The sequence below is a fragment of the Dermacentor silvarum genome, unplaced genomic scaffold (genome assembly GCF_013339745.2).
Source record: "Dermacentor silvarum isolate Dsil-2018 unplaced genomic scaffold, BIME_Dsil_1.4 Seq531, whole genome shotgun sequence".
NCBI lineage: Eukaryota > Metazoa > Arthropoda > Arachnida > Ixodida > Ixodidae > Dermacentor > Dermacentor silvarum.
In genome coordinates, this window is record NW_023606386.1 from 16,124 (window position 1) to 39,632 (window position 23,509).

A 23,509-nucleotide genomic window follows, 5' to 3' on the forward strand; every position below is an offset into this window, starting at 1 on the left:
CTATAGGGAACCTCACGGCGACGCCGACGGCAGAAATCCGGTTGAAGTGTCCATATAATTGCTATCGCAATAAAAATAAAAGGCTTCACCGCGTCAAACCGCGAATGGAGCGAGATACCAGTGCTGCGCTTCAGTGCTGGCTCGGCTGCCAGTGTTTACGCTGCTTTCCTCACCCTATCGTTCGTTTCACTCCTCGCTCGTTGTTCTGCCTTGTCCCACTTTCACTCTTGCGCGCGAGGTGAAGCTAAAGAGAGCTTTAGTGGAGCAACTTAACCACTGATGCTCAGTGCCTTTGGATGGAGGTTTGTTATAATATTATTTATAATAATATAAGTGCAATTACATTTCCGTATTTTCAGGTCTATAAGTCGCACCTTTGTATAAGACGCACCCCCTGAAAACGGCAGTTTTTCCGGGGGAAAAAAAACGTTTACAAGTCGCACCGATGTATAAGATGCACCTGTTCTGTCGGTAAGCGATTTAAAAAAAGTTAATGACGGTGGGTCACGCGCAAGCGTATAGGTGCCATATATTTCTACTCCAGCCGCATTTCTGCCGTTGTGGTTGTCGCGATGTTCCGTATGAAGTCTAAGGGCGATAACATCGTCCCCGTGCGCCATATGCTGTATGTGCGAGTGAAAGCGGGTGACGGTGAGCCGGTGTCGTGCAGAAGGGAGGAAAGCGGGAAGGCAGCCCGGGAGGCAGGGGGGGGGGGGTGCTGCCTGTACTCTCATAGCAATTGTGTAGTTTGCGCAGCGGCGCGCGCCCTATTTTATCTGCAGATGTGACGACTTCGGGGTAGATCGACTCGCAGTCGGCCTACGGCCGTTTGCGTTGCTGCTCCATCGTTCTCGCACGGCGCTCGGGAACTTGATCGCGAGAACCCAGCACCTCGATAGTACGCACAGAACCCGTATCAATTAAGTCAATCAGCGTGCTTCGCGTGGCCATAACATCGGATCCGATTTTGACGGCAGTTTTTCTGGAAAAAAAAACGTGCATAGGTCGCACCGTTCTATAAGACACACCGACGAAAAATTCAGAAAAAAAAACTGCGTCTTATACACCGGAAAATACGGTATGCTGAATGTTTTGGAAATATTTGATGAACTAACCCAGCTGATACTGCAGAAGCCTGAGCAGCTGTTGTGAGGGCTCGTTGTATTAACTTTTATAATGCGGACTTGAGAAATGATCAAGGCATGTTTAACAAAATTGGAATATACATCTATTTGTTATAATATAATGGATGTGTAGCAAGACTACACTGAATGGTTTGGAAATGTTCGGTAAACTTGCCCAGTAATACTGGAGAAGTCAGAGTAGCTAGAGTAGCTGTTGTGAGCATTCATTGTGGTTTGGGAACTTTTTTGTGGTATTGTTGTGAACTTGCAAAGTGATCCAGGCTGGACATTATTTACATCATTGGGATACACATTTATTTCTTTTGTAAAGGGTTTATTAGTGTTCGGAGCAGCGCAGCGGCAACAGTCAAACGAGACACGGCTTTCAAGCACGAGCGCCGTTGCCGAGCAAAAGCGCTGGACCCACTAGCGTTTCTCTTCACTACAGTTTTTATTTTAGTGCAATAACCCTATGCTGAATGTTTTGAATATTTTTGATGAACTTTACCCAGCCTATGCTGGAGAAATCTTAGCCGCTGTTCTAAGTGTTCAATTTCTGTTGTGATCTTGAGAAGTTATCAAGGCTAGACATTTTTAATATAATTGTGATATACAGTTATTTATTGTAATTGCAATAAAACTAGACATTTTTGGAAATGCTAGAGTAAAGAAATCATACTTTGGATGCCGCTTTGAGTCCTTGAAAAACCTGTGACAGGTCCTGAAAAGTCCTGGAATATCCTTGAATTTTTGCCTTGGAAACCTGTACGAACCCTGCATGTCGGCCGGACTCGTCTTTGACGGTGCAAGGTTCGACTGGGTCGACAGGACTGATCGAAATGATAACGAGATGCAGGCAGAGGCATTGGCAACAAAAGCAGCGTGTAATTCACAAAGTGGGAAAGCATGTGTGAAGATCGGGAAGATTGTGTTGGATGCACAGCAATGAACTTCGTGTCACTATAACAGCCATGATCTAACCCGCACGCATTATCTCGGGTATGATCACTGAGGAGCGAACCGTACGAACATGCTAGCGGCAAATATTCCGTGATAGCTCGCGGCCTGTTACCACATCGGCCAGCAGCGAATTTTCGTTACGGTCACACTGCCGAGGCACTTAGGCCTAATCTGCACTGCATCATGCGCCATTGGCGACTAAAGTTAAAGTTTGGTGCCAAATTGACGGAGATCTATTCGCAGGAGCTGTGCAACACTCGGAAAACCAACAAACTGCCTCACAAACGAAAGCAAGAGATGGTGGATGAACTAGGAGAAAGGGGGGATAGTGAGCATTGCGCGAATTTGCCGTGACTTTCCAGATTTCGGATTCTTTGACCGGTGGCAAATAACGCCAAACCTGACAGTGTAATGGTGAGGACCGTGCATGCTCTTTACTGTCGGCGTCGGCTATGCGTGGAGTGGTGATGAAGCCACGTGGTGCGCATTCCTTTCACTTGGCGCGCAGATTAACCTTGCGATAACCCAACAGCCGTAAAGTTGGTTTAGCCCTTTTGTATATTGGAGAAAAACTGTTAAGAAAAACTCTCTATGCAACAGTAGCGCACCCAGGATCTCTGCCAGGGGGGGGTTGACAGTTTGCCAATACCATCTAAACAGCACTAATTTCGATTTCTTCACAGCAAATTGTCAAAAAAATGCGCTTTTTGCGAGTGTGCAGACGATTGCGCGTCTTACATCTTAGTTGCAGTACTCAAATGCCTAAGGAAAGAAAAGGGGTTAAACAAAAGGGGGGGTTAAGTCGGCCTCAGGGGGGGGTTACAACCCCCGAATCCCCCCCCGTCGGTGCGCCACTGCTATGCAATGAATAAGATTGCCACAAAACACGGATCCACCATTATACTGAGAACCTCATCAGTATTCAGTACAACAGAACGTCACTAATTCATTTGTTTCAGAGGGGTAAAAAAAAGCACTTGATTCTATTCAACAGAAATTTCATTGATAAAAAAAATTATTTTCCAGACCTTCATATACAAGAGCTGAGCTGTAATCAGTGCTAGCATACTAATTTGGTATTTCCTTTAAAAAGTCGCAATTTTGCCTGAAAGGCGAAGCATTGATTGCGATAGCAAATTAGTGGACAGCTATACAAAGTAAGGATAGTAGTTTTATCTGCCGTATAAACTTGTAAACATAGGCATACTAACTAAATGAACAAGCATGGTGTCACGCACGCACGAGCACACGTGAACACATTTCACTTGATGACCGCGGAAACTCGCTGTCAATATGCTAGAGTGTGGAAGTGTGGCAACAGCAGCGAGCGAATTGACCTTTGCGCTGCGTCTTGCATCAACGCAAACTAAGCCACGAAAACACATCACAGGGTGGACTGTGTCACTGATGCTGATGGATTTCAAGATACAGCGGCCCGCGCGGGCGCCCAGAGTAGAATGCGCCCTCCCCCTCCCTACCCTTACCCCGGAGCGTTGCGCGTGGCGGAAGACAGCGGGCTTCCTTCCCGCTTCGCTCCCATGCGTGCGCGAGATTGAGCCGCTTTCACTCGCACATACAGCATACGGTGCGCAGCGATGATTTTATCGCCCTTGGGCTTTCTACCGAACCTCATAGTGACGGCAACGGCAGAAATGCGCCTGGAGTCTCCATATATTTGCTTTGAAAAATTATTCCCATCAAGCGTGCAGAATAGTCGAATGCTTTGGGTAGCTCCGTAGAGCAAACATAAAACTGTAAATCAAGCTGTAGCATCCCTCATATCTTGTTTTACTCGTCTTTTTTGACGGTGCTATGCTTTGGTTTCGATTGCAAGTTGACTGCCCACTTCAGATCACAAAATTTTTAACAATACGTCGACTTACAGTGGCGTAGATACGGTAGGTCATACATTGGCAGAGAAGAACAAAGACACAAAAACATACCTCCACAAATTCAAGGCTGCAGAAGTGCAACCATTGTACCTTAATTCTTCATTATGGCCGTGTGTACTGTCTGTAAATGGTCCGTTGCTGTTGTGTCAACGGGGCATTGAGCTAGTCAAAATACTAAATGTATTAGCTTTTAGTTAGCGCTGCTTCCTGTCGTGTAAAGAAAAAAAATGAAGGAAATTGAATTGAAAGGAGAGGCAGTGCCAACCTATCAGGCAAAGATACGTGTGTGCATTCTTGAAAGATAGCAATTTCTTTTTATGCAAGATAATCGAGGGCTGGCTTACTCATGTACTAATGCCATTTCTGATATAATATGCCATGCCTCGATTAGTATAAGACACAATTCATTCCTACGTCTGACTAGAATTACTTTTTTTTTTTTGCGAATTTTGAGGACCCTTGCAATCGGGACAGTGCATCAGAAAGTTCGATGGCATTCCAGCAGTCACCAATTGTTTGTGTCTAATTTATCTCCAATTGATGCAACGACTCAAAGATCTATACAATGCTTGCAAGTCAAGGTTAAAGTCACTGGAAGCCGTGATAGGTCGGATAGGGTGGGAGTGCTTTACGTGGGGCACGACTGTGACACATGGCTTTTCACTTTTCTTACCCCCCCTTCCTTAGAGAGCGGTACCGCCGGTATCGCGTCCACTTTCAGTTTTTGCCTCGGCGAGCGTACCGCAAGAAGCTGCAGGCTACACCGGCGCGCATTCTGCGCTACATGGAGACCGATTTCCTTCGGAGGCTCATTGAGGCCATCAAGCGCAAGATGGAGCACGTCTCCTCGGAGAGGTGAGTTTAGGCATTTATTTATTTATTTATTTATTTATTTATTTATTTATTTACTTTCCACACCCCAGATCACAGAAATTACAGAAAAGAGTGGTATGTGCATAATAACAAAGAAATACATATGCAGCAATAAAGCTTAACTTAGTGTGTTGTTCTCGGCTGTAGTGAAGCTTGCATTCTGAATAGCGACGATGAAAGCAGGCAGGCGATTATAATCCAGACTTGTTCTTGTAATGATGGAATCCTGGTTTAGCTTAGTTCGACAAGAGGGCTCACCAACTTTTATGCTGTGGTCAAAATTGGGTGACATGTATAATGGACGTGTTAAAAACTGTTCATTTAGAGTGGAGTTGAAGTTATAGGCCTTAAGGAATACGAAATATAGTGCATATTTGCGATGGGATGAATGTTCAGGTAGGTTAAGAGATTACCATACTTTCCAGTCTATAAGTCGCACCTTTGTATAAGTTGCACCCCCCTCAAAATGGCAGTTTTTCCGAAAAAAAAAAACATATATAAGTTGCACCGGTGTATAAGACGCACCTGTTCATTCGATAAGCGATCGAAAAAAAATTACAGTGGTGTTTCACTTCGTGAACGCAGGTCACGTGCAACATTATGTGTGCCATTCCTATATAATTGCGAGAGCAATGATATGGACACTCCAGGCACATTTCTGCTGTGGTGGCCGCCGCGATGTTCCGTATAAAGTCCAAGGTCGATAACATCGTCCCGTGCACCGTATGCTGTATCTGCGAGTGAAAGCGTGCGACGGTGAGCCGAATCGCGCACAAGGGAGGAAAGTGGGAAGGCATATATAAAAAAACATATGTAAGTCACACCGACAAAAAATTCAGAAAAAGAAATGCGACTTGTACACCGGAAATTGCGGTAAGGGTAAGATTAAGACGCGTAATGGGCATAATTAGGCAATTATACTTAATGTAATATTATTTATAATAATTGGACAATTAGACTAAAGAAAGCAGGCGAAGTGGAAGTTACTGCGAGAGTGGCTCCTCAGCGGTTGCACGACACTCACAACACGAGGTAAAGTCCCTAGATAAACAAGTTTCAAGGTAACACCATTCTTTCAACTAGCCGCTGTCCTCATCCTTGCGTGCTTCCTCTATTGTCCATGCGTGATTGGCTCAGTGCAGTCACATGGCAATTTTACATGGCATTTCCGCATGCTCCCACTGATCACCAGCACACACAAAATGTTCCAAAGTTGTTTTCTTTCACGTAACATTGTTGACACCAACATACGCATGAATAAGATTTACTGCACAGAATAAAGTTTCAAAACGAGTATTGATAAAGATTTAGTATGACACAAACGAAAAGCTGCTTGTTTTTGCACGCATGTTGAAAGGGTTGGAACCTTTGGGGGCACTAGCAGCGCGACATGTAGGAGAAGGACTAGAGGAGGAGGGGAGCGGACAAAGTAGAAGGGCGCTTAAACTTATCTAGGGACTTAACACAAGTTAGTGGGCAGAGTCTGTCTCCACTGTTTTAGTATGTAGTCTCCAAAAGTGCACTAGACATTTTGTCACCCTTTGCTTCCAGTCCCCTCTGTCTCATATCTGTAAGCCGATAGCAATGTGTTTAGGGCTAAGACAATGCTGTGAAGATGAAGGTGAAGACTACAACACAAGCATGCGCCCGCAAGGCAAAGAAGTGGAAAAAGACAGGAAATAAGGAAATTGATCGATTATCGATTAGCTATTGACTGGCTATCGCAAAGTATTGGCGACGTATTTGGGCTAGGCTAAGCACTACCAAGTCAACCCCAGCATTTTCCAGAATTTATTGATTATTGATTGAATATCGATTAGCTATTGATTGGCTATCCATTGGCTATCGATGACTGACTAAGCTTAAATAGTCCCAACCATGCTTCGCTAGACTTACCCATGTGAACTAGCAAAGCTGAGCCAGGCTATGTGCCAATGCGCTTGGACCCTTTCTGCACTACCGCCAGGATCGGCCCACATTTTCTGTTCGCGGTTGACACATTACACCCGACTTAAACAGCACCGCTGTTAAAAGTGTGCAGAACCCACACACTGGGAATTGATGTTACATGAAGCATTTAGCAGGTACCTGGCTAACTAGGATTGTTTGGGTTCCGCAAAGCAATACCAGGTGGACCAATGTGGTTGTGTAAATTGAGTACGTAGTTGTGTGCCTGTGTGAGTGCGTGTGTGTGGGTGGGTGGGTCGGGAGTGTACGTGTCTGCTGACAGCAGCACGATGACCACCATGTTGAAGACACTTGTATGGTGGCAGCGGCATGATTTCTATGCAGTGGCAATTGTTGGTTTCTGCGTAGGTAGTAAACGAACGCTTTGCCGAGTGTTTTAAAGAGCTGACTGGCTTTGTAATGATAGAAATATGCATGCAATCGTGGCCTAATGGTTAGAGCACCAAGCAGCTGTGCTCGAAAGCAGAGGTTTGATTCCAACGTCGTGCATACCGGGGGTATTCTTTAAAAATTAAAGTGAGGTGAGACAGGAACCTACCTAGCTACCTACCTACCTGTCTTCCGCAAAGTGCCAAGAATGAAGAAACGGATGCTTTGCATTAAATCTGTCAGGTTTGCCCAAAAGGTGAAGCTTTGACAGCAATAGCAAGGTTCAGCATTGTGCGTGGACTCCTCGGATGGTCTTCAATGTATGGTGCTAGCATGATTGCAGCATGCAAGGTAACTCCTGCTGGGTAGAAGGAACGGCATCGTGGCAGCTACAAAACGTCTCACAATGCCAGCGTGACGAAGAGCGGCACCAGCGGTGTTGTAGGTGCTGCACCTCGATGTTGCACTAAGAGACGGCTGGCAGGAAACCGCCAAGAAAATGAAAGAAATTCAGAAAACGCGCCAAGCACCTCAATGCACTGGTTTCCACGTGTTTTGTGCCGCCCCTTGAGGCATACGTCTGTGGCCTAAGGGTTAGAGTACCTGGCTACTCTGCTGTAGGTACCATGTGTGAATTCGGCCGGCAGACATTTTTATTTGTGTTCATACATGAATAGTCGATTAGAAGTGTTAGCTGAATTTGCAGAAATAAGCATGAAAGAAATATTCACACATTTAACAACAACAAGAATGCTCTTATTGTATTAATGTTTCAGCCGGTGACCCGTAATAATAGTAACAAAGATAATCATATTTTTGTTGCTGTTAAACGTGTGAACACACGCACACACACACACACACACAGAGACAGACAGAGAGAGAGAGAGAGCAAAACTGTTATAACAAAGTTGGAAGGGGGAGCAACAATTCATTATATTGATTACTTGGTTATATCCATTATTTCATTATACCCTGTTTCATTATAACAAGATTTGACTGTGTGCGTATATATACACTTGAACCTCATTATAACGAGACTGGATAAAACGAAATAATAGATATAACAAAGTAAATGTAACGCCCCTGAAATCCCAATAGAGATCCACGTTTTTAAACCCTCGTTCTAACGAAGCAAAATTGTTCTGCCAATGGATATAACGAACTAGATTCGTCTCCGAAACCAAAAGTACTGACCGTTGCACACCGAGCATATCGCTTTCCACCGGCTTTCACACTCGTTTGGCGCAGCAGTTCAAAATTCTCGCGTCGACCAAGCCATCGAGCAATTAGTCTTTCTCACCACTGCACGTAGCCACGCGCACAGTGGATCCGTACAAGCAGCACATTTTTCTTATCTTATCCCATCTCTCTCTTGCTGCAGCATATAGCTGGCTAAGCTAGGCCGCCAGGCGCACCCTCCAAGATCGCAGTCTCGGAAGCCACACCTAACTGCGCCGCGCTAGATATCCATGATGATGCTTGAGCGTGTCATGCCAAAAAAACCAGTGCCTTCACTTCTCTTTCTTTCAGTGCAGAGCACCACGCTGGCTGGCGCAACTAAGCGTGACCTCCGAGTGCGCGAAACCAGCACGAGCCGGCGCCAAGCCGAGCTCACACAGGAGACATAGAGTCACCTCCGACAGTGGAGCTGCGGCAGCTGCAGGGCCACGAGATAACAGCGGATCCGATAATTGCGCTAATAACGGCCCAAATAAGTTGTAAACAGCTGACAGTGTTTCTGGCGCTCTGCCAAGCTATGTCGGCTGTACACATCTACGGGTTGGCAACATCACGTGAAAATGAAACTATCTCCGAAAGCCATGGAGGTCGTCTGAGAACACCACCCCAGCAGCGTGGTCGGCACACCGTGTTGTGTGCTATGTGCTGCTCGAACACGACCAACTTCGTTCGCATCGTAGCGTGCTAGCTGTTCCCGTTGCCCGATTCGCTGTTTCTTTGGTTTCACGACAATGTGAGCCAAGTGCAAAGCGGGAGCGAATGACGATCACAATGGAACATAAGGACACTATCATAAAGGCTGACGCGTCAGGTTCTATAAGGTCGCGCGTTGCACGCACCGGAGAGTCCTTGCAGTTGCTTTATTCAAATTTCATTGCCTACACGGTAACGTAGCAGTTCGACAAAATGTGGAGCAGTAGCCTTGTTTGCATGTTAAAGGTTGTGCACACCACTGGGTATATACTGCAGTAAAGGGCGATTATTGATATAACGAAGTAATGGACAGAACGAAGTACACTCGGACCTCGTTATAATGAAACGGGATATAACGAAATGTGTATAACGAAGTAAATGAAATTCCCCTTGAAATCCCTACGGATGCATCCAGTGACGAAGTGCACTAAATCTGGTGAATGTGATTGATCCATGTATTTAAAACCTAATTTTAACGAAGCGAAATTTTTCTGCCAAAAGATTTAACGAACTACATTTATCTCCGACACCCAAAAATACCCGACCGTCGCACGCCAAGTACATCGCTTTTCGTGTGGTTTGGTACATGTTCGCCGTGGTCCTGCATCCCCGCGTTGAATACGTTGTCGAGCAACGCTGGTCTTTCTCACCGCTGCAGCGTAGCTGCACCCCTGCACTCAAGCTGCAGCATACTGTCGTCCTTCTCTACCGACCTCTATCTCTTGCGCATGCCTGGCTGCACAAGCCACACTGCTGCGAAAGATTAGTGCATCAACTTCTTTCTCTACGGCGCGCTGCGCAAGCAGCTGGACCTGGCCTCAGAGACCTCCGTGGCACAATCTTGTGGATGATGCCCAGGCCGTGCATTTGCTTCTTGCTCTCCCTGCGGTACGCCACGCCGGCTGGCAACTGGGCGCGCCCTCCGAGGTCGCATTGGCATCGGTGCAATCTCGGAGGGCACGGCGAAGTTCGCTTGCCTCCTTGCTCACACAACGAAGTGCTGTGTTTTTTGTTGCGGCCCGCGGAGCTGCTACATGCATGGCCATGTAGCGGCTCCACGGGCCGCAAAGCCGTCTTCTTATTTCCATGTTTGCACTTGTGCACCCCATTGGCCATATATTGCAGTAAATGGCAATAATGGATATAATGAAGTTCAAGTGTAGATATACAAAATGTAGGTAACACGGTCACATGCGTCACTTCTTTACTTTGTGCAGTAGAATCTTGTTAGTTCGAACTTCAAGGGGGACCAGAAATTTTAGAATAGAACAGAGTTCATACTATGAAGAGCCCCTTTAAACACCCAATAGCCAGATGTAATTGTTATCACTGATAACGGTACATGGACCATTGTAGTAAGAGGTTTATTTAACCACGGAACAGAAAAAAAAAAGTTGAGGGGGCATTGTCTGCCCAATGTTACATCTGTTATATTGTTAAAACCAGTTTCGTTATACATGAATTTGACTGTACCTGGAAAAGACAGCTAAAACACTACTACTGTCACCAGGATGACGCGCACGACAAAAGCTCGAGAACGTCGTGGGGAAGAAGCTGCCTCGACAGAGGATGCCGGCATGGCGCCATCGCGTCCGGAAGCTGACGAGGGAGGCGAGAGCTCGGATGAGGGTGAAGGGGACGGCGACACGGTTGCTCACCAGGCTGCGGCACGCCACGCCCAGGAGCGGGAGTACGAGGAAGCTGAGGAAGAAGAACGTGTCGCTGCTGAATCTGGTGGGTGTTCAACGCATAACAGCCCTTTGATTAACACCTGTTAAATGTTACGAACATGTTGCTTTGAGGTTTTCTTTAAGGAGCCCTATGACATCTACTGTATTTACCCAATTCTAACGCGCCTCCGAATCTAATGTGCACTCAGTTTTCTCTGGTTGCAGCGATCACTTTGAGAGATACTACTATCACTGTCGCGAGACTGCATTGCACTTGTCTAAGTATGCGGCCGACATCGTTCCTGGCACTGTGCGCAGATAGCAAGCATGGTATAGTGCTGAAACGCTGGCGGCTGTGCACGCGGATGCATCCAGTGACGAAGTGCACTAAATCTGGTGAATGTGATTGACCAAGAATACTGCTCCAGATCGTAGTCAGCACAACATGAACCCACAGCAACCTTCAGCAAAACGCGCTCTGCCGCCGTCTTGTGATGGCAAAGATGCGGTGTCTTAAGGCTCCGAGGGTAGTCTGTTGCCAATGCTGTGAATGTGGTTTCGATTTCATATATGATGATAACCTGCAGGTGGTTTTCAAACCCATTTCCTTGTAAAAAAGGTGTGTGTTAGATTCATGTAAATACGGTGTAGAGGTGTCGAATGTCAGAATGGTGTTAAAATGTCAGAAAAGGTGATGAATGTGTAAATGCGGTGTAGAGGTGTCGAATGTCAGAATCGTGTCAAAATGCCAGAAAAGGTGAGTAATGTCAAAACGTATTTTAAGCTGGTTGGCTGAACCACAGCCATGGTGAAATCGTAGAGTGTCCGCCTCATATGCGGTAAGTGCTGGGTTCGAATTCTGGTGCCCCCAGAAACCCGCTGTATTTCTTTCTAATGGGTAGAGATGTACCATGACCTCGCTCTTGGTTAATTATGTGAGTTCTCATCTCAGAAGGGGGTCTCATAGAGATTTTCAAAGGTCTCTGAGTGCCCCTTGTCCCCACTGTGGGAGGCTCCTGTAGGAGACAGACGATGGCTGCCGCCGTGTGCCTACCGGTAAAAGTACAAGCCAGCTCCTGGCCTGGTGCTCGGCAACTACGGGAGCTCCAGATTGCATACTGCAAGTGAATTGTAAAAAACGGGAACAGATGGAGGGTGCAACACACTCGCTATTTGTCCCTGTTTTTCATGCGTCACTTGCAGTACAGTAGAACCTCGTTTATACGTTTTGGAGGAAAAAACACAAAAAAGACGTACTAACCGAGAAAACGTACGGTCCGAAGTAACTAAGAATTTTTACAGACTCAACGGTAGTTGACATCTACGTAATGCGAAGCGTTGCGCGAATCACTGCAAACGAGACACGAGACGCCGACGTGCGTCGAGCTGGCGGGTCTTTGGCGGCCTGAGACTCGCTTTGTTGTTTTCCTATTGCATAGTGTTTTAAGACGGTGACGGGAAACCGAAATGAAATCGATCTGGTGGGCGATGCTGGATGCCGCTGAAGCGACACTTGATGCTCACATCGTGCCACCTGCAGCAGGTAACCGTGCGTTTGGGTTATCGCCTACTAAAAGCATGTAGTACACTACCAACGGCGCTTCTATGTCCCACATGCTGAAACAGATAGATGAAGATGCTTATCGCAATAAGTTTGGCGGCAATAGCTGTGCATGCTGCATGCGACGACCCCGGAGAAGATTTGCTGGTACTGGAGTAGGAAACTGAGTGCACGCTGGCGTTTTTACGTGAGAGGGGTGGGTGAGTATTGCGGTGAAGCTGCTGTGGCAGGCGGCTATACAGGGTGTTCCACGTATTACCGTATTTACACGATTGTAAGTCGACTCGAATGTAGGTCGACCCCCCCAAAATTGCATGTCTCAAAAAAAAAAAAAATATGGGGGGGGGGGGAGAAAAACCACGCGAGTGCATTTCACACAAGGGAAATTTATTGATGGGGTTGCTAAGACCACTCATCGTCACTAGACTTGACCTCACTGGTACTGCTGCCATCATAGCTGCTGCGGTCCCACAGCATGTCGTCATCAAAAGTGAGTCCACACTTCGCGAACGACCGCACCACGACATCGCGCAGTACAGCCCCCCACGCAGAGAGGACCCACCCACACACAGTAGCCAGAGAGGCCAAATTTTCTCGCGCTGAAGCCGCCACTGCCGCACCACACGTTCACTGACTCCAGACTTGCGTCCTGCTGCGCAGTTGTTAGTTTCCTCAACATGGAGGATAGCAGCCCGTTTGAACGCTGCTGAGAACGAGCACCGAAAGTTCTTGGCACTCAAGACAGGCACGACGATTCAGCACAACAGCACAAGTGACAGATTCGCGCGGCCGTCGAAAACAATCGTATCTCAAAGAAAAGCTCTTCCGCCAACTACTAATACCCCCCAAACGGCGGCTCTTCCGCCAACTACCAATACCCCCCTTACGGCGGCTCTTCCGCCCGCTACCAATACCCCCCGAAACGGCGGCTCCTCCGCCATCTACCAATACCCCCTAAACGGCGGCTCTTCCATGATCGATGCTCCCACAGGAGCCGTGCGCTCGTGGTCCGCGCAATCAAAATGTATGCAATGCAGTAGATTATTACACTACGCTTCTACCGTAACCATAAAAACGTAGGTGCAAAGTTGTAACCACGCCATAGCACCCCTGATTTCTCGTTTCTCTTGCCGTTACTAGCGGTACACGGTTCGGTTTCGATTCTAAGTCGACCCCCAACATTGGATTGCCAAATTTGAAAAAATGGGTCGACCTACAATCGTGTAAATACGGTATTAGCCAAACTTTAAAAATATGCAAATGCTACGTAGCTGGACCGAAACAAAGTAATGTTGTTTGCCGTCGCTTGGAGATACTCAGATTATTTTTTGCATTCTGCCTAATTACATAGTCATAACTTATTAATAAACTTCTCAAATTTTATAATAAGATAAAAAGTGTCAATGCGAAAATTGTAGAGCAACATGAAAAACTCCCGATACAGCTTTCTGTTGCTCAATACGTGCTTCATAAAAGTGTTTTTTTTTTATTCCGAGTGTGAAAGAAGCCCGCGAATAAACGCAAGATTGCCGTATGACTGGCCGCTCAAGGGGGATAAGGGGAAAAAAAAACCAAATAAGCAAGGATTGTTAAAAAAGAAGTGTCCAGTTTCGCCCGAAAGGCAAAGCATCAATTGCAAGAGCAAATTAGTGGAGAGCTATACGGAGTACGGATAGTAGTTTTATCGGCTGCATAAACTTCGACACATTCGCTTACTAACTGAACTAACAAGCACGGTGTCAGCACGCACAAGCCAGCATGAATAGATCACGCTTGATGACCGCTGACAACCGCTGTCAAAACGCTGGCGTAAGCAGGCACAGCCGCAGCAGTGAGTGAAGGTTCGTGCGGTTTAGCGCTTCAATGGAAACTGAGCGGGGAAAGCACAGTGGATACAAAGGTAACAGCCGTGTGGAGATTGCTTTCAAGATACGGCGTGCGCACAGCCCGCAGCGAGCCAAAGTACAAGTACGCAGTCACTGGCAGAGTAGAAGCCGTACCCCCTCCCTCCCGCGCTGCCTTCCCGCTTTCCTCCTTTCACATGTGAGATTGAGTCACCAGTTTCTCTTGCGTCCGGTCGCAAGATACATATCTGGTGCCGCAGCATGGCGTCACCCCCCCGGGGGCTCCATCCGCCCAAGGCCTTTCACGCGACGGAAGAAGTCGCGTTTGCTCACCGCAGTGCGTTCGCTCTCCGAAAGAAGTCGCATTTGCTCACTGTTGTGCATTCGCTCTCCGTGAAAGCGCGCGTCTCTCGCGCGATTTCACTCGCACATACAGCATACGGCAATTTTATCGCCCTTGGTCTTTATACGGAACCTCACAGCGACGATGATGGCGACGACAACGGCCGAAATCTGTTTGGAGTGTCCATATAATTGCTATCGCAATAAAAAGCAAGCCATCTTAAAATTTGGCCAGCGACAATATTTTGTCATGTGCACAATCATCGAGCAGTCAGACAAGCTGCTGTAATGGTGCCACAGCACATCCATTTTAATTGTTTTAAATATTTCTGGTCAAGGTCATGTGTATCTAACAAAGTAATTGTCATAATATAATTGTTGTGCTCCTTCAACTTCATTAAAACAAGTTTTGACTGTAATATATATTTCGGCTTGTATATTCATGACATTTTTGTCCAGCAACTAAGCAAGTTTATTTACCACATTCAAAAAATGTTGCAGGACCTTAAGTGAAGTTAGGAGCTTAGTGAGAAATGGTCATTATTTAGCGGTCACAGGTTGATACCATCTGTTAGCTCATCGAGAGCATGCAAGTTTAGTAATACCAGTGTCACATGGGCACTTATAATCACAATGGAGCCTGATCGAGATCGAATTTCTCAATTTTGATTGGTTCCTTTACGCAAGTTGCAGAAGGGAGCCATTCATGATTGAGAAATTGGATTCCGATTGGGCTTGATCGCAATCAGAAATGCCCCTTCTGACCAGGGTAAAACAGTTGTAGCGCTTCCATATGGGACATGGTTTCACTGGCGGATCCAAATTGGGGCCTTTGAGGCTTTCCACCCTCATAACTTAAGACGTGCCGGCACTTCTGCGCTGGTAAAGTGAGCAGTGAACCCCCCTTCCTGACGCCACTGCATGGTTCAGTAAATTTTTAACTGTGCATAGTTTTGTACACATGGGCATTCCTATGTATTCCATAAGCACTGTGGATCAGTAGTCGAACTTAATTCTGATACATTTGTGCATTTGTTATCCCTTACTGTGCAAGCTCCTTTTTTTTAAAGATTTTTACATGTACATGGCTTTGTTATTTCTGTTGTCTGCTAGGTGTCGCCAGTCAAACACACCACAACTTTAGCAGTCTTGAATAAATCCTGTACTCATGCCTTTTTTTGGGTAATAAAGGTATCATCATCATCATCAATACCTTTCCTTTTTTTTTTTTTCTTTTTGTAATGATGCTGAAAGCATGCACTTAATCTTCCTCTTGTGCTTCACAACCACATGAGGCAAAAAGACAATGATGCCAAGGAAAGCATGGGAGAAACTAGCTGTTTAAAAAACAAAAAATCAAAATGTAGTAATAATAAGGGCAAAGGGAAGTGAAAGTGAACAAACCAGTACTTGTTGTGGAAGTTCTGACAAAATTTTTCGGGCTGAACAAGACCTTGAATGCAGGATAATTGGAACATATTTTCTTTTGTAGTGCTAAGAACAGCCAAAATAATTCTGCACGCAGTCACAACTCTCCATGTTTTTTTTTTTTTTTCGGTGTTAGACGAAGAGATGCTTGAGGGTGGCGAGAACGTGCCAGCTACCGAACGTGCTCTGCCGTCAGCCGAAGAGGGCGCCTCATCTGATGACATACTCGTCTCGCTCCAGGAGGTCGTTCGCGATGAGAAGGCCGAGAAGCTGAAGCAAACCAGGATTTTTGTAAGTCTCGCGCTCACTCTTCATTGATTGGTCAACATATTGTGTTTGACAGCAGCATTTTGGCAAACTGCTTAACCCTTTGATCAACAGCGGGATACATCGGTCCCACTTTTCAGAGCAACTTCACTGTGCTGAAGAGGGGAAATATAACAACTATGATCTCACCTTTTTCCTGTGGCTATGTTTCTAGAGCTTATTAGAGCATCTTTCTTATTCTATACAGTAGACTTCTGTTAACTCTTTCACTACCACAGGAAAGTGTGGCCAATTTTACAAGGTGCAAGAAAAGCATTTTGAGGGGTCAATATAAAGACCCTGGTTGGTTTGTAGGATGTGAAAATGTAGCTAAGAAAATTGTCTTTCCAATAACATAAGTACCATGCAAAAATGTATTACATATCGCAACAAAAATTTTTTTGGGTGTCAAAGCTTGTGTAGCAAACAAAACTTTAAAAGAGCTCTTTACAGTATTGCGCACCTCATGCTTTCAAACAAAAATACAACTTTCTCTCATTTGGAAAAACAGATTTCCTCCCTATCCACTGCAGTTGCAATGAATAAAAAAAGTCGCAGTTTCGCCCGAAAGGCGAAGCATCGAATGTGATAGCAAATTAGTACAACGCTCCACGAAGTAAGGCTAGCAGTTTTATCGGCCGTATAAACTTGCAAACATTCGCTTACTAAATAAATTAACAAGCACGGTGTCACGCACGCACAAGCAAACATCAACACATCTCGCTCGTTGACCTGCTGAAACGAACTGTCGAAACTGCTAGGAGTGACGAAGCGCAGCGAGCGAATTGACCTTCGTGCTAGCATGCCTCTCACTTCAACGCGACCTATGAAGCGGCGAAAACACGGCGCAGGGGGGACTTTCCCCGTCGGAGATTACTTTCAAGATAGGGCCAAGGCAATCGTATCGCCGAAGTGGATCGTCGCAGATTACGTCCTGCTTCGGTCCACTGAAACCGTTCCGCATTGCTTTGCTGGTGAAAATCCTCTCCTTCTGTTTGCGCCAGTCCCGCACACAAGTTTCGGATTCTCCGAACGCCCGTGATGCGGCCCGATTTCCGTCCGTCTCAGCACACATGATCACTTTCCTTTTAAATGCGGCATCATGATAAACTCGGTACTTCCTGCTGATAGAGCAGACGCAGAGAATGTGAAGACAGACGGTAGACTATTGCCTAAGCACGTGTACTACAGCACATGGAGGAAGCTACGGTAGCTAGTCTAAAGAGTAGCTAGGCTCGACGCGCGTGCGAGGCGGCCATTTTGAAATGCCGACGACTATATGGTAACGCAGATTTAGGGTCGTACTTGATTCTAAAGTGCACGCAATTTTTGGACCTGTTTTATCGCGAAAAAAGTGCGTGTTAAATTCGAGTAACTACGGTATACTTTTTGTAGCCTATTGTGTTACAAAAAGGTCTTACAAGTTGCAGGAAGCATTGTGAAAAATATAGGGGATGCTTAGAACTTTCTAAGAATGTGAAGGCGAAAGCCTAGTTGGACCCTACAGCGATGTGGAATGAAGCTCTGAGCCCATGCGGCAACTTATACAAGGTGTGCGAGTGTGCTGCCGCCGTTTCCAGAACGTTCTACGAGTGCTGCCGCTGAGAGTGCTGTACTTGTGTTTATCGCCAACAAATCAACTAAGGGAAAAACTTGCCTTTGCGATTTCAAACACGATTCCACACCAGATGGCTAGCCTAGCGAGCCAGACCAATGCGGCCCATGTTTACAGACTTGACACTGAGTAGGCTGGATAGAGGACAGATGACTGCCAAATTGACTGACAGAAACAGCAGCCAGCATTTCTAATCTGGCCTGCAAGTTGAGAAGGCTGGACATGGCTAGGGCAGCCCGTTTTGATGATACACGTGTCATGTGATACGCTGTTCACTGCCAAAATCCCTGCTCCAGTCCATCATGTCAATGCTTCTTTTAAGCGATTGAATTTTTCTCTCCTGCCAACAGTCGGTCGTGAAGTACAACACTTGGGTTCTGGAGTACGACTATGACGATGCCAAGGAGGAGTGGTGTACGTTTACATTCCAGGTGAGTCAGCTTTTAGTGTGCCCTGTTTGTGGGTGGACCTTGCATGCTTCTTTTACATCTTTTCCCATAGCCGGCAAGCTGTTATTCGCTGATTATGAATGTGATGTAGTGTAGCACGATGGGCGTGACACGAGACAAATTTAACACACGAAGTGATCTTTGTCTGTGCTTTACCTTCGTCTTGTTTTGCATCTATCGTGCTACAGTACATCATACTCCATCAATATCAACTGGCCCAATTTTTTGTTTTGCTGTGATTATGAACAACCATAATGACTATTATGAGGTATAAGGCCAGTGTTGGCCTTTAGTGTCCCTTTAGCGTTACTTTTCAAGATGTTGTGCCTTGTAGAGGGATGCCACTGCCACTGACTTATGAAGAACACCTCGATAGTGGACTCTGTCCACACCAGTACAACAGGAGAAACCTGGAATATAGAAAAAGGGAAAGATGTCCACAACACTCCAGGACTGGACTAGACTGGAATCAATAATGCTAGTGAATCAATAATGCTATCCGAAGTAATGAAATTGGTGGAGAAAGTGAAAAATGTTGGCTTTTAATAAGACAGCAGAGACAGAGAATGTGCTGAAAAATGAAAGTTTACTGTCAAAATATTGTTAGCCTACTTCGGTGAGGCATGCTTGAAGCTGTCCAGTCTAGAACCACTTAACAGCACTAAAGTGTGACACGCTGGTGGCGCTGGCATGGAGGGATATGATCACTTCTGCGAGAGTTCACACGACTCGACACCGGAGGCGTCAGTGTCTATTAGCAGCAGTGTTCCTGCAGTTCTGTGCATGCTGTATTTCTGCTAGGAACGCTGTTGCTCGTGTACGTGGAACAGTGTCGCCGTAGATGCCGACGCATCCGGTGACGAGTCATGTGAAATCTTGCGTAAGTGGTCGACCGAGAATGCAGGCGTTTTGCGGCAGTGTGAAATCCTCGCACAATGCCTGCTGGGGGTGTAGCGAGCGAAACAAGCGTGTTTGAGTCGGGGGCTGTATTTTCAAATCATCACTTTCGGTGACGTGATCCGGCCCCTGTTCTCAATCACGGCTGGCGGCCTGGCTGCTCACGCAGTGGACTCCATCTCAAGTGCCTTAACAAGTCCACGTTGGTGGACTTGCTTTGTTTTTTCTGCAAACCACCGGCCAACTTTTACACAAACCAAGCCTCAGAATATGCATGCACTATGCATAATAAGCAAATCGTTGTTGAGTGTCAGTACAGGTAGGTGGTGACCTGACCGTGCCATTTGGAATGGGCAATCGACCAACAAGATGGCAGCCACAATATGTTTCTGGTGCCTGAAATCACTTTTGGCACTTCACAGTGTATTTGTAAATGAAAATGGTGGCACCTATGCAAGCGTGTTGTGGCAATATTTTGTACAATTTAAGCGGGCAGAAAATGCATTTGAGCACTTTTTGGACTTTCTTATGTTAGCATTGCACGGGTAGGTAATATGGGGACTAATGTTCTGGAAAATTATGTTAATGCGGGATTGCAGTTTAGTGACATTTGGTTGTCGAGAGATAAAGCAATGCATCGAATCCTATGGGACACGAAGACATTTCGTTGTGGTGAGAATTTAATTGCCTCAGGCTTTTGCTATTGTGGGGTTCAACTCTATTGTAAGCTTACTGCTAACTTTGCTCAATATCATTTTAGAACTCATTATTCACTACCATAAAGAACACTCTCCCATGATTTTATTTAGGTGTGAGATGCACATTTTTTTTGCACTATGTAGCTTGATTTAGTATCCTTATGTGGTTTTTGTGTTTTCATAGTTATGTCCCACTATTTATATATTTAGGCTTATCTTTTTATGCCTATATAACACTTTCCTCACTGCTGTAATAATATTTTTTTTCTCATTGTTAGTATTAACAGCAGGTCTTGCCCTTACAGTACTTAGCTTTGAGACCTCTTTCTTGTATATACCATTGCATACCTGAATGCACTATGGGTAATGAAATAAATGAATAGAAAATAAACTTCACTTACACATACAGTCAACGTCTGATTTTCAACACTTATTAGGCGTATTGTAGCTCGTACTATAGGAGACGGCGGGGGCATGCGTGTGTAATTAAGGAAAACATACCGTGTCCTGTGACAATCGCCTTTTTCACGGCGCTACGGCGCATGCGCCCTGCCCTGGCGGATTAGTCGCGAAACGTTTTGGAAGGGTCGCGCGCGCGGCCGTGCGGCCCCGTCTCGAGGAAACGTCCCCCGAAAAAAAAAAAAGAATGCGCTCGCACGCGCGCTACTGCAAGTGCAAACTCGTGCTGTGTACCTCGTTTAAACTTCACTGGCAGCTCGACGTCGCTGCGGTACCGAAAACGTGCGTAGCGTAAGACTGCAACTTCACATTTAACAAAAAGCGGTGAGGGCTTCGTCCAGACTGCACAGGGAACCACGTAGTTGCCGCCTTGCATTGATGGCTGTAATAGCAAATTTATCGATAAACCCCTGCGTTACACTTGGACGACACTTAAAAACACGTTGCTGACGAAGACTTCTTGCAGCGTCGGTCCTCGCTTGCTGGTAGTGGCAGCGTGTGCCCGACTTCACGTACTCGTTCAAGGCGCGGTAACACTGGGTCGATACGAGACCGACAAGACGCGCACGCCTACGATTGGCCGACCATTCAGCACTGTGTCGCTGAGACCATTTTATCATACCAGACCTACAAGACGTAACCGACGAGCGCGAGTTGTACTGCGACGGGCTGTCTTGTCGACGGCACCGATAAAATCAGCGTGCCCACCATCATTCGACCGAACCGCGCGCGATCGGCCTTCGAACCGATAACACGATAGCCGCAACGGCTTCGTTAGTATATGTAAATAATCGCGCTCAAAGTGAGCTCAAGAATGCCTACGAAGTTGAAATGCACAAGATTCTACCCTCTCTATCCGTGCACATAAGTTTGATCCAATGTTGATCCTGTTCAGTGAAGGTTAATTAGGCCTGGCGCCGTCGAGTTCGCACACCCGCTACTGGCGAACCGGTACTGAAAAGTAAGCAAGTTATAATGAAGGAAACTGCTTTTATAGTTCAATTCTAGCCTTAGCAATTTGAAATAAACGACTCTTCGCTTCGATCGCCACGTACACAATAAGTTGCAAGCGGGGCACAGCGCTGTGCCCAACGCCTGTGCCAACATCTGTACGTCACCGTTCCCGTAGGCTGCCGGTCGTATTCGCAACGTAGATGGGTGGGTTTTTACGTGTTGGCATGCTGACACATTTCTTAATTCCTGAGATGTACTCTTTATCTCTGCGTCAAACCCGAAACAAGAGACGGTACATTCGGTACAGCAGCATAAACAGCCGCTTCGCTCAGTTATATACCAACGGTGTCAGCGATGGCATCCGAGTTTTTGCAGGAGAACAACACGGCTTTAAATGAGCGCTTATGCGAGCACAGTTTGCTCTAATAATGCTTTATGACACGCGCAAACTAACTATCGCGAAGTTAAAGAAAAGCGAGAATCAGTAATAAATTAACAGCCCAATATTTGTAACTGGATCACAGTCGCCGTTGTTTAAGTGGCTCAGCCGCTCATACTGACTTGTCTCACGATGGAACAACGCGGCTCATATGAGCAGATATGTGTTTTATTATACGTTTTGACATTCATTCATATCAGCGCCTTTTCATATATATGCACCTTTCCCCCATTTTTTGACGCTAACAACGCTCTGTGGCTGTAGATGCCGATGTAAACAAGTGCATCGCTTTGCTAAATCCGACGCGGAAGGTTGCGCACTCGAAAACATCTTATTTATGCGAAATGTCTAAAGAATGTGTAAAAAGAATTACAAAAAAAAAGCGAGGTGCAAGTGCAGGAGTTAGAGCCAACAAACTCCAAAGCAGCCGCTACGGCAGAGGGAACTCAGCGTGCCTTTATCGGCCGCACTGTAAACAAAACAGCACACTCAGGCCTGCTCACCCTACATGTATATAGTTGGTGAGTGCTACAGGGCTTCCAGGAACGACATGTTGCCCTACAGAAGCCATTAATAATTATTCGCGATCCACGAAACGCACAACCGATGCGCACTTAACACGGGCGCAGGTTCACAAATCAACCGGCGAAAGCCCCAGCACCCTACCAAAACGTTTCCAGTGGCGCGCGGCAGAGGGCAGCACAGGAAAATGAAAAAGGCGGATTGCCCCTTTCCACTCTTGATATGGTTCACCACAATACTTTGTGTATGCTTCACTGCGTAACACTGCTGTATTGAGGCGAAGCTGACTTTCGGGAACCAGCATTATGCAATGCACCGTGCTCTCTGAGTTTCTAAGACGTTGGCGAGGATTACAAAGGCGGAGTCGGCGCCACTGCTAATAGTGGCGAATTGTTTCAATGAAGAACACAGCACTGAACACAAAGAAGCTTGGTAGCGAACGTCGAAGTAGCTAGGCCTAGCGTTGCCGCGGTGGTGGCTACGGCTGCCAGCGTATCCGCGTGCGAGAGAGCCGGTTCGAGGAGGCGAGATAATCAAAATGGCTTCGGTGGTGGCTACAAATGCTGTTTTGGACCTATGATCATGGCAAAAAGTCCGTAAAATCGGACGGCGAAGAATTTTTGCGTCAAATTTGAATGCTTCTATACATTGACTCTATGGGGTACGTGGCGGTGCCGCGAAGGCGTTCGAATAATCGGGTGTCCGGAAAATCGGTCGACTGTATTTCAAGACATCTGTAGTAAGGAACCCAATTCAGATGTTTTTCATTCCTTTGCTGCAGCTTGAGCTTAAAGGGAGCAAGTTTGACTTCGCCTCGCTGGTGGAAGAAGAGTCTGCGAAGGCAGTGTTCCATGCCGTGCCTAACATTACTCGGGCATTCCTAGTCAAGGACACCAAGGACAAGTCGGGGTGTGGAAAGATGCTCCAGACAGAAGGTGTCAACTTTGTGGTGGGTGCTTTTCCTTTCTTTTGTCTTGTTTCATTTTTTACTTGCGAAGGAAAACAGCCCTGTTGATTCGAACCAGAGCAATGTGACTGGCTGGCCGTAATACATAGGCCGAGCTGCATGTCATTTTTATCTTAAATGTTAACCATGTAGTGTTTGACCTTGCACGATATGTGCCACAATTGGCAACAGAGAAGTGTGTTATTGGTTGTTTATTCATTAGAAAAAATGTAGGAAATTATTACTGGCTGCACTGTAACT

The 23,509-nt window shown here is 46.2% G+C and overlaps 1 protein-coding gene across 1 annotated transcript in view; it reads left to right on the top strand.

Moving 5' to 3' along the window:
* The window catches only part of LOC119435212 (DNA-directed RNA polymerase I subunit RPA1), a 38,184-nt gene that overhangs the window by 5,120 nt on the left and 9,555 nt on the right, over positions 1-23,509 (top strand). Inside the window, exons 3-7 of the mRNA XM_037702129.2 lie at positions 4,664-4,831; positions 10,629-10,852; positions 16,100-16,254; positions 18,235-18,315; positions 23,084-23,251. Of these exons, the coding sequence (XP_037558057.2) occupies positions 4,664-4,831; positions 10,629-10,852; positions 16,100-16,254; positions 18,235-18,315; positions 23,084-23,251 (796 nt within the window). The remainder of the gene's footprint in view (positions 1-4,663; positions 4,832-10,628; positions 10,853-16,099; positions 16,255-18,234; positions 18,316-23,083; positions 23,252-23,509) is intronic.